General features: G+C 39.0%; 1 protein-coding gene across 1 annotated transcript in view; it reads right to left on the bottom strand.

Moving 5' to 3' along the window:
• LOC106699440 (nesprin-1-like) overlaps window positions 1-12,417 on the bottom strand; it is a 64,722-nt gene that overhangs the window by 40,618 nt on the left and 11,687 nt on the right. The window contains 1 exon segment of the mRNA XM_023743645.1: window positions 9,052-9,218. Within this exon segment, the coding sequence (XP_023599413.1) occupies window positions 9,052-9,218 (167 nt within the window).

The following is a 12,417-nucleotide window of genomic DNA, read 5'->3' as shown; positions in this document are numbered from 1 at the left end:
TAAGTATTTTGGGCATTTTTATCATTTTTAATTGCATAAAACTGGTATCACCACTTCTCTTATAGTTTCTACATATCTATAAATCAATGTTTATCAGACGAAAAATCTAGTCATGACACAATCACTTTTCCCCTGTCACACAAATACTTTTAAAAGAAGGTTCACTATGGCCAGGGTAATAATAATACCCTTATTTCATTAATTATGGTAATAGTAATAATGCCTATATTTGAATAACATTTCAGTTCATAAAGCCACTCAGGTGCATTGCCTTATTTTTTTTCAATTGTATTTAAAAATTAGGGTCATCTTTTACAAGATAGCCTATTAATTAGGGAATAGAAAGCATGTATTGCAATATGTATGTCACTTCCCATAATTCCATTACAAATAAGACTTCTCTAATTAACTTTATAAATATAAATTGTACCCTGTCCCCAGGGCATTTCAAGGTATTGGCCTTAAATAATAGTCCCAAGAACTTTTACATACAATCCATTTATCTTTTTCATATGTCTAAGAAATGAGAAATGGTGTGTCAGCCAGGGAATGACAGTCTTATTTTTTTAATGTATTTTTATTGATTTCAAAGGGGAAGAGAGAAGGAGAGGAAGAGAGAGATAGAAACATCAGTGATGAGAGAGAATCATGGATCAACTGCGTCTTATACACCCCACACTGGGGATCGAGCCTGCAACTCTGGCATATGCCCCGAACGGGGATTCAACCATGACTTTCTGGTTCATAGGTCAATGCTCAACCACGGAGCCACACCAGCTGGGCAAATGACAATTTTTGAATGGCTCCTGAATGCCAAGCTCAGGTGTACATTCTAGCAATGCGCACAGCATGGGCTTGGGATTTAACATAGCCTGGCCACCTGCTTTAGTGGCCCAAACCGGTTATAAGATAAATGATAATCAATAGAGCTACGGAAACAGGACTGGGAGAATAGATCATTGCACTAAGATGTGTGTGTCCTGGTGTTACCCCTGTAAGAATGTCCTCTCAGGACCTCTCAACCTAACCAGCATCCTGTCTTCAGAGTTGGGAAGATCTGGATGCTGACTATGCTTGGGGTAGGGTTTTAGAACAACCTCATCATGTCATCAGCGAGGCTAGGAGAGAACCTCAGTGCTTGTTTCCTACATGCACGTATCTTAACCCCCTGGGAGTATTTTTGCACATTTCTCTCCCCCACGGTAAGTTCCTTGGGAAGGTGCAGCTGTGAATTCCCGCTTTTGTTTTTCTTTTTCCCCTGCCATTGTAAGCGTTGCACAAAGTAGTGCATGAAGTGCCTGCTAAACATTAGTAATCACTATTCTAAGTAAAATACCTTTACTTAGTTAACATATTTTCTTTTTAAATTTGTTTGATACTACTTAGTTGATATGAAGTGAATCTTAACATTTTCCTCTAGGTCCAACATTTGCAAATGGTTTATCTGTGCTAAAATTGATTTTCTTGGCTCAAAATTTGCTGACAAAAATGATTAAAAGATCCAAGGCACAAAGAGGTGTGAGTTAAGACTGTTCCATTGGATATTGTCTATACCAGCCAAATCATTTACAGGGTTAGTTACCTTGTACAATATTGAAGGAGTTCCAACAGTCAGAGCAGTTAGTGTGCAATGTGTCAAGGGCATCGTGACATGGAAATGCTTGTTCATATAGTCCATTAGGGACAAGTTCCTCTTTCAGATGAATGTGTAAATCTTAGTGAAGTCAATGGGGTGAATATTTAAGTGGTTCTCCTTTTTCATTTTTAAAAAAAGTGTATTTGACTACAAATAGCAAATACATTATGTGTTGGAGAGAAAAATGGGTAGTAAAACCCTCATACATCTCCCTTGAGTTTATTAAACTTGGTATTTGCAGGACAAGGATCATTCTTTCTTAAGCCAAAATGTTCCATATTTTCCCCATGATTTCTTTAAAGGAAACCCTTGGAGAAAGTGTCACAATATTTTAATGTATCTGTCATTATAAGAAGTTTGAGCAACATTCCTTTTGGTAGCATCCAGGATTATAATTCAAAATAGATGTTTACAGACGTCACAGGACTGGGTGCGTTTACAAGCCTGTTAAATCTGTAAGTCCCTGCAGCTTATGATTCTCCTTCCACAGTCCTTATGGGCACTTGACCTTGCTGGAGAAGGATCCTGCTACTAAATCCAGTTGTCCAGCTTCTTAATTCTTAGCATTGTCCCATGAATACACACACACACACACACACACACACACACACACACATCTAATAGATACATCTCACTACATTCCTTCAAACTATTTAGGTAGAACCAACCATACACCAAAACCAAAAATTTATATCCTTAATATTACAGAACCAAAAGTATCATTAATAAATTCTATTCGACAGTAGAAAGTTATTTGGGGGATGTTCTGGAATAAGAAAATGAATTTTAAAAATTAAATGAAAATTACTGAGACAATGATATTCTAATTGGAAAAACTCACGAAGTAAACATTTGCACAGTGCCCTGTTACTATTTTAGAAATACATTTCTACATTTTGCATATGTTTTAAAATCTTTATACTAGGTAGCGACCCAACCTAAACAGAACCAACTGTTTCTCACACACAAAGCCCTCCAGGCTCTTCAAACATGAGCAGGTTTGCACTTAATACAGGGACAGCTTTCAGCTACAATGGTGTGATCTGGCTACGGCTGAATTTCGGTTTCCTCAGGAGCCCATCCTTTAAATAGCAAAGGATGGACTAACTGGATCTTTTTCTCTGTCTCTTTCTTGTGTCCCAAGCTCCCTACTGTAGCCATCCCCCTCGTATGACGCATACAGTCCGGAGACAACTGGAATGCCAAGCCATAACCAGGTTCATCAACCTTTTCATCCAGCTCCAAGGGCCCAAGAGGGGGACGAGAAACCCAACCATCAGATAACTCTTAGGAGTCCACGGCCAACAACCTCCTAACCCCGAACCTCTCCACTAAGCACTGGCAACACAACTACGGAGTAGAGCGCCAACCCACGAAGCCCACGTAACCCGGGAGCTATGCACAATGGAAGAAACTCAAGGAGATGCCTGCCTGGTGACATCGCAGTTACAGTCTGGGAGATCTGCGTCCACGCCGCCGTCCTCCGCCATCCTCAGAGCACGCAGCCCTTCCGCCACCACCATGAAGCTTACACTTGCAAAAGTGAGCTGTGCAGAGCAAAAGGCTAAATCCTGCGTGGGGAGGAAAGCTTCCCCTTGTCTGTGTTTGGAAATATGAAAATGCTCACTCTAGACAAATGTTGGTAAGTCTCTGCCCGATAATATGACACTGGGCAGTGACAAGTGGTCATGTTGCTAAATAAAACCCACATTCATTAGCATGTGCCAGGCTTGAGCTCCTGGAATGCGGGCCATGAGTGTGAGGAGGGGAAAAGGCTCCGGGTAATCTGCAAGGAGGGGGAGGCTCCGGGCCTCAAGACAGGAGGAGATCACAAATAAGGCCGGCAGCAGACACTCCGTCGCTCTGCAGGGACCGGCCATTTTCCTCGTGGGCTATTTGTTAACTGGGAAAGGATATGTGAAAACCATAAATCATCCAAATGCAAACAAACAAGCCCCCCACAAGGATAGCCCATTGCAGTAGCAAAAAGGAGCAGCTTCTCTTTTTCTTCAGTTTCCTGGCCAGCTTAGTGGTGTAAGTAGGAGTTTCAGGGGTTGTTCGGGAAGGTGGGATGGAAAAGCTAGTCTGTGGGAGAATGCTTGGTCTTAACCGGGAATAGACTATTTGAGCATGAGAGAGAATGAAGACATCTTATTCTCCACTTACATAGTCAAAGCCTTTGTCCTTTTAAAAATAATGATATGTGATAAAAATAACATGTTCACTGTAAGGTGATTTTTAAAAAGTATCTGTTCATTTGCTTGGTGGAATTTCAGGCAACTTTTTTCTTTGGTGAATTTCAAGTTTCCAAATTTTCTGCACTGAGTCTATATTAATTTCATAATTTAAGCTTTTAAAGAAAAGAAACTCCAAGTTATTAATTACTGGTAATTTAATACAATGTGACTCATTCTGGCTGCTTTAAATCCTTTTTGGATTAAGGTATACAAACACACAAATAAATAAAGACATAAATAACATTTGCTAAGCAAATTGCAAGTAAAATAAAACAAGATGTTGGGCTCTGGCTGTGGGAGCCAACTCCTTTTATTTTTTATTTATTTATTTATTTTTAAAATACATTTTATTGATTTTTTACAGAGAGGAAGGGAGAGGGATAGAGAGCTAGAAACATCGATGAGAGAGAAACATCGATCAGCTGCCTCCTGCACACTCCCCACTGGGGATGTGCCCGCAACCAAGGTACATGCCCTTGACCGGAATCGAACCCGGGACCCTTGAGTCCACAAGCTGATGCTCTATCCAATGAGCCAAACCGGTTAGGGCAAGGAACCAACTCCTTTTAAAAGAGAAACACTCTTTGTAAAAGAAGCAAACTTGTATTTTACATAAGAAATATACTCCAGCCCTAGCTGGTTTGGCTCAGTGGATAGAGCGTTGGCCTGTGGACTAAAAGGTCCCGGGTTCGATTCTGGTCAAGGGCACATGCCTGGGTTGTGGGCTCAATCCCCAGTAGAGGATGTGCAGGAGGCAACTGATCAATGATTCTCTCTCACCATTCATGTTTCTTTTTCTCTCTTCCTTCCTCTCTGAAATCAATAAAAATATATTTAAAAGAAATATACTCCAGCCCTAGCTGGTTTGGTTCAGTGGATAGAGCATCCACCTAAGAGACTGAAGGGTCCTGGGTTCGATTCCGGTCAAGAGCACATGTTTGGGTTGTGGGCTCGATCCCCCAGTAGGGGATGTGCAGGAGGCAGCCAATCAATGATTCTGTCATCATTGATGTTTCAATCTCTCTCTCACCCTTCCTCTCTGAAATCAATAAAACTATATTTTTTAAAAAAAGAAATATACTCCAGCACACTTAGTTATAAATAAAATTGTTTTTAAACCTTTCTACTCAAAGATAGCCTATTGTGATTTTTAAAATAAAACAATCACTCCTCTGAGAAGTCTTTACAATCAGTATATAAAATGGAAACTCTGCTTAAAGGAATATATTGGTCATGAATCCATAACAGGAGACAAGCTGTTGCAACAGAGCAAATAGCTCGAGTCTGACAATCCCAGATCCTGAGGTGGGAAATGTTCAACAGTGCATTTCCTATTGTAAGAAGCACAGAGCCACTCATGCTGAAGGACTTCCTGTCCGCCCGGAACTCCAGAAAAACGGCTGTGTGGCTTTGGCACAGGGTTCACTGGCCAGATGAAAGGCAGGATCCCTGAAGACAGTTTTATAGGAATCACAGTGGTGACTGTTTCTGATGTTGACTCTTAATGAAAACCAAGGGCTCAGAAATGCTTTCAATGGTCTTAGCGCTGACCAATAGAACTTTCTGGGCTGATGGGAATATTCTTTGTCTGCAGTGCCCAGTAAGTAACGTAGCCTTCATCCTCATGTGGGTTCTGAACACTGGGAATGTGGCCAGTACAACGGACTATAATTAAAACTAAACTCTAGTTTAATTGTATTCCATTTCAGTAAATTTAGATAGCCACATGTAGCTACTGACTGCTACACTGAACTGAGCAGGCCTAGAAACTATGGAAAGGATACTAAATCATTATCCATTGAGCCATGAAAGTAACTGAGCAAATTTTGTTGCCCTAAAATACTGATAATGCTTGGTGACAATTTAAACATTCAATACAAAAGACATTTATTTTGTACTCAGAATGGTCAACCCATTGGTGATATAGGAAGCTGATTCACAACTATGCATTCTATTTATATGTGGTGGTAAAATTAGTATCAGTGACTATTCTCTCTCTCTCTCTCTCTCTCTCTCTCTATCTCTCTCTCTCTCTCTCTCTCTCCTTGTCTCACTTCCTTTTTTCTTATCCTTCTCTTTATTTATTTTTATTAAATTTATTGGGGTGAATTTGGTTAATATGATTATATAGGTTTCAAGTGTAGACTTCTATGTTGCCCTGTGCGTCCAAATCTCTTTCTTTCTCCCTTTTCCATGTTTCTGTTAGTTGGGAAGCTATTGACCCGAAAATATGGTCATCTTCAAAAACAGCCTTTCCAATTCCCACAAAGGCACCAGAACACGTAGACATACCAAAAGGCATAACTGTGTTATGCTTTGTGGTAATGAATCAGTGTGAAGAAAAGCTGGAAGAGGGAAGAGAGGTGAGTGAGACTGACGCATGGCAACTTAATATTTCAGCTGGCAGGTCACACTGGCAGATGGGTGTGGGAGATGGCCATTTAGTCTGTGCATGAGTGAAGCTCCGATAAACAAGGAAACGGAAAGCTAATGTGATGGAGAGTCATTTAGGAGAGGCTTCAAGGAAACTATGAATGAACACCATGTGGCATTGAAAACTCCAGGACAAATCAATGGTCAACATTTCATCCGGTCCGCTTCAGAAGGAGACAGACGTGGACAACATACACAAGAGTCTCCCGAGGGAGTTAGATCTGTGTGTGATGAGACTCCACAAAAGTAGAGGCCTATGAGCATTTTTGTGACTCCAGTGCAAAGTACGTATACCTTAGAGACATTTAATTGACTCAAGTTTACTGATGTGTATTTTTTTATAAAAATAAACTAAATAACATGTAAAAATTCTCCCTTGAAAAACCAGACATTAAAGTTATTAAAAAAAAACACACCACATGACTTTGAGGAGAAAGCACCTAACTTGTTTGATATAATATTGGCTAACAGCTGGGCATACACTAAGCTAGCTGCTTACAATTAAATTATATCATATTTAATTTAAAACATCTTTCACATAATGGGTCCCCATATTCTTCTATACCATTGAGCCACTAAACATTAAAAAAAGACTATTAACTACTTTGACTGGATTACCTGGCAATGCAATCCAATCCATGAGTCATAATTGGAGCAAAAGAATCCAGGGATGTTTATCAAGGGGGTGGCTTCCCTAACAAGGGTATTTATAGCACAAGGGGGTTCAATTTCTCCTTCTGACATAAGATTTTGTTCTCAGTGACTGAGAAGCCCAACTATAGCATTGCGGTCCTAAAACTACGCATGACTAAACTTTAGAGTAGCTTTATTTGAACCACAGGCTCCCATCTCTTTTTGGTACCATTACTAGAGCACTGGGCTCCTCATTTTCCTTAATGTCTTTGCCTGTCTGTGTTTCCACCATGAACTCCTTGAAGAAAGGGCCTGTCTCTGTATTCTCAAAAGCTCGCCGTCACTGTTACATGGTCAGTACTTCACAAACAAAGGATTGGGAAATTAGATTGTTGGAATAAATAACAGAACCCATTTCCTTGTAATTGCATTTTCTAGAACAGGGATAGGAAGTCCTAAGTTTGGTAGGTCGGAGAGCACAGTGCTCCGGAACATGGGCTGTAGAGTCAGGAAGTATAGGCTCTGCCACTCGGGATGTAAGTGACCATGAGCAAACCCAAGCCCTGGCCTCTGCATCTGGAAAATGGGTATGATCATAACGCTCCCTTCAGAGGGCGTTGTAAATAACATGTGAGAAGATGTGTCTGAAGCCTGTAGCATGGTCATTGGCACAAACAGGGTACAATAGATGTTAGCTATTACAGTGCTATCGTTAAACATTTTGAAAATAAACATTTATCCCTTTTTTGTGGCATTAAAATAAAATACACTGCAATCTCACTTTCTTCTTAAATTTGATCCTTTTTCATTTCTTTATAGAAAAATACAGTAAGTGCTTTCAAAATTAACGTATGGAACTGTAATGCTGTTTGTGTGGCACACGGTATTCAAAAGGCACTATTTCCTGTCAGCTTGCTGCAGCACGGCTAAGGCAAGGATCCCAGGTGACAAAGGTAAAGGGATTGAGAAGTACAGATTGGTAGTTACAGAATAATCACAGGATGTAAAGTACAGCCTAGGGAAAATAGTCAATAATACTGTAATAACTATGTACGGAGCCAGGTGGGTGCTGGAAACATCTGGAGAATACTTTGTATAGTATATGATTGTCTAACCACCATGCTATAGATATATATATATATATATACACACACACATATATATAGATATATATATATATATATATATATATATATACACACATATATATATATACTTCTGATTAAATACTTTAAAAAACAGCATATTGAGGATAACTCCAAAATAGCTGTAAATCAGTAGCATTTGTTACATTATAAGTCTCCTAACTGCCATAAAGAATACACATTCAAGTCATTCATTCATTCATTCATTCATCCATTCAAATATTTATTGAGCCCAAATTACATCCAGGCACTGCTCTTGGTGTTTGTGACACACAGTGGGCAGGGTGGACAAAGGTCCCTGTCTTCATGGAGCCTACATTCCAACATGAAGCAAAGTTCTCCTAAAATAAAGCATCTACTTAGTCATTCCCTCTTTTTATATCAAATACCATGGTGCCTCATTCAATCATATCAGATGTTTATAGGCTAGTAGAGACCCTTATATATTTTTTATTTTTATCTGTTTTACTCACCCTGCCCTTCTGCAACAAAAACTGAATGTAATATTCTCTCAAATAGAAGGCAGACACTTACAGTTCTTAAAGCTAAGGACAAATTTACAATAGAGCAGCAGGTTATTTTTACAACTGAGCAGAGTGGAAATGATCAGAATTTCCCTTGCTAACCAGAAATATAGTAGGAATGTGACAACTTTTTTTTTTTCCAAACCAGTTTCACTTCCTTAGCAGCAGCTGAATACCCATGAAGGTCTGAAAAAAGAATTTTTTTCCTGGGAAAGAGTTTTTATCGCACATGACTTTCTTTCAGCTAAGTGTAAACACCACTAAACTTATGAAATAAGGAGCATTTTAAAGTTAATGCAAGTGGCATTTTTGAGAAAAGGGTGAACTAAAATGGTTAAAATGGATAAAGAACACGGAGAGATGTGCTGGGTTGCCTTTAGCTGGAAGGCGGAGTGAATGTGTTAAAATTCTGCCCACACCTGTCCTGCTGACAGGCCCTTTACCTGGCTGCCATGAGGTCCAGGAGATGCTGCCACCGGTCATTGACCTTTCCCAGCTTGTATTCGATCTCCGAGGCCTTGCTCTCGTGGCTGGCTCTAGCGAGTCGCTCTCCCATTTGTTGGAGCTGTATTTTGTTCTCTTGGGCAATAGCAATTTCCTCTTGATAATCCTGCGCAATAAATAGCAATCCCAGAGGTCAGAAAGCATATTCTTGATACCTGCAGCCTGGCTGTCCAGAAGCATATAATTATAGTTTCCTACTGCTTGGAAGTAGTTCTGACGTGAGGAACACTTTGAATATCCGACCATGTGCACAAACCAAATGGAACCTATTATTTGCAGTATGTATGCAGAGTCCACATCGAATTTTTATGTAGATATTTTACAAGGGAATAGGGGGTGTATTTACATAAAATGGGCATTAAAAACAAAGGTACACACATAGATACAAAAGACAAAACTTGAAGGATTTTAATGCTGGGTTATTATACCTTCTTGTAACCACCAACCTGACATTATAGTTAGAATCAGTTCTCATACAAATAGCTGCCCAAGGGGCTTACACGATGTGTGTGTGTGTGTGTGTGTGTGTGTGTGTGTGTGTGTGTTTAACACATAAATGTAAGTGTACGTGTGTGTTTGTCAATCGTTATTGATGCAGAATGTTTTAAGAGTAGTACCTTTGCCCTAGCTGATTTTGCTCAGTGGATAGAGTGTCGGCCTAGGGACTGAAAGGTCCCAGGTTCGATTCCAGTCAAGGGCACATGCCAGGTTGCAGGTTCGATCCCCATTAGGGGGTATGCAGGAGGCAGCCGATCAATGATTCTCTCATCATTGATGTTTCTATCTCTCTCTCTATCTCCCCCTTCCTCTCTGAAATCAATAAAAACATTTTTTTAAAAAGGAGTAGTACCCTCATTTTAAAGAGACATCCTCTATAATATGTCAATGTTTTATAACACATAAATCAATGGCAAATTAACTCTCAAGAATAATAACCACTAGTCTTAGGAGATTAATGGGTCTCGAACTTTCTTCCTTTCTTTACCAATTTCGGCACCAGCTCCTCTTCAGGATTGCTGTGGATGAGGAGATCAGGCTACATGTGGCCTATCTGCAGGAGACAGGCCATTCAATGCTATGACTAAAGTGATGCTGAAAGGTACCTCCCTCCCACCTCTACCTGCACTCCCCATCCAGTGACCCTCCTACTCTCTTCCAGAGTGATAAGACCCAATCTTTTGTACCCCCACCTGCCCTCCTCTTTATATTACTTCAACATGACGGGATTCAAAGACCAATACATTGGATGTACTTACTAATAGGTATAATATTTCACCATACATTTGAGATAATCTTACTGAGAAATCTTTATTTCAAATGAATTACTCTAAGTCTAATATTTATAGCAAAATAATGCTCTTAGACTGTCTTTCAGATGAAAATGTTTTTAACTGTTAATGCCAGCAGACACCAGTGTCTTGGTTACAGTCTGTTTATTAATTGCTTTTTGCTAATATTGTTAAAATGACCAAGCCTCGGTGTAATTTTCCTTTACAAAAGAGACAGCACAAGAGGCAAGCTCATAAAGACTTCTTTTTCAATTCCATAACTTATTTTATATACAAAATAGTAGTTAATATTTTAAAGATGATTCCTAACATTGTACCAAATAGTGTAACAAAATCAACTGTAAAAAATTAAAATTTTTCTAAATTTTAAATTACAACTCTTTATCATTCAAGGGCTAGTTTTTTTCCATACCCCCAAACTATGCATCTTAAATTTCATGAAGAAAATCAATGAAAATATAGATAGACTTAGCCAACATTTATTCTATAGCAAACTTCACTACAACACCTACAGTGCGTTCATCATGTCTAGTGGGACATTCTCTGATGCTCAAAAACTAGCAGAGCTATTAGCAGATGCTTACATGAAATCTATATCACCTCAGCCCACATTTGAAAGGATTATGATATCAAAAATACAAATGTTTATCCTTAGAATTTGCAATTTTAAGTGGAAACCTATGAAGTAAATTCATATTACGTGTTGCTTTGGAGTTTTTATTTTTCTTTGTATGTGTGCATGAATACAGAAAATTTTTCCTAATACCCATTTATGTTTATTTTCAGAGACCTTGGAGGTACTCTTACCAAAGGAAAGGAAGAGACACTGGGGAAGGCTAACACAAAGCTTATGAGAAGTTGGCATTATTCTGAGTGAAGGAGATGGAGTGATGAACAAAACAGACCAAGTCCCTGTTCCAGGGAAGCTAAGAGTCCCGTGGGGCTCCCACTGTAGACAGATAATGAACAAGAAAGTGGAGAAGACACTGTACACCAGATGGTGATATGTGCTAACGAGAAACATAACCTAAAAGACAGTGATTATTCAAAACTATGTGGAAATACCACTAAAATCTTCAAAGCATTTTTCACTGCTAGTAAATTTGATCAGCCCTATATAGATATAGAAATGTTCTAAATCCATGTGAATATATAAAATACTTTAATAATAATATATAACTTGAGAATAATGCTAAACCAAAATTCTCAGAAAAGTTCTCATTCCTGTGACTATAAATCCTGTTTTATAAAGAAAATGTCAGCCTAGCTGGGGTGGCTCAGTGGTTTAGTGTCAGCCTATGAACCAGGAGGTCATGGTATGATTCCTGGTCAGGGCACATGCCCGGGTTGTGGGCTCAGATCCCCAAGGGGGAGAGGGGCATGCAGGAGGCAACTGATCAATGATTATCTCTCATGTTGATGTTTCTCTCTCTCTCTTTCCCCCTCTCCCTCTGTGAAATCAATAAAAAAATTTAAAAAAGAAGAAAATTTCAGTTTAATTGATCCTAAGTTGTTGTTTTTTTTAATTCTTCTCTGTGATGTTACCTCCTACACATAGATGATGCCCACTGGGCCAGTAACTAAAAGTCCAAAATATTGAACATTATCAGCAAATACTCTATTTCATAACAAATTGAAAATATTCCCTGTAGAAAGACAAATCCTATGTGATTGCACATATATGTGGGATGTAAGGAACAAACTAAATGAACAAACAAAACAGAAACAGACTCATAGATACAGAGAACAGACTGATAGTTGCCAGATGTTAAAGGGTTTGGGGGACTGGGTGAAAAACGTAAACGGATTGAGAAATACTAACTGGTAGTTACAGAACCGTCCTAGGGGAGGTAAGGTAAAGTGTAGAAAAATATAGTCAATAATATTGTAATAACTATGGTACCGGGTGGGTACTTGAAATATCAGGGGACCACTTTACAAGTATATGGTCATCTAACCACTATACTGTACACCTAAAACTAATACAAAATAATACTGAATATAAACAGTAATTGA

The sequence above is a fragment of the Myotis lucifugus genome, unplaced genomic scaffold, assembly GCF_000147115.1.
Source record: "Myotis lucifugus unplaced genomic scaffold, Myoluc2.0 scaffold_405, whole genome shotgun sequence".
Classification (NCBI taxonomy): Eukaryota; Metazoa; Chordata; class Mammalia; order Chiroptera; family Vespertilionidae; genus Myotis; species Myotis lucifugus.
This window is presented reverse-complemented; position numbering and strand designations above follow the sequence as displayed.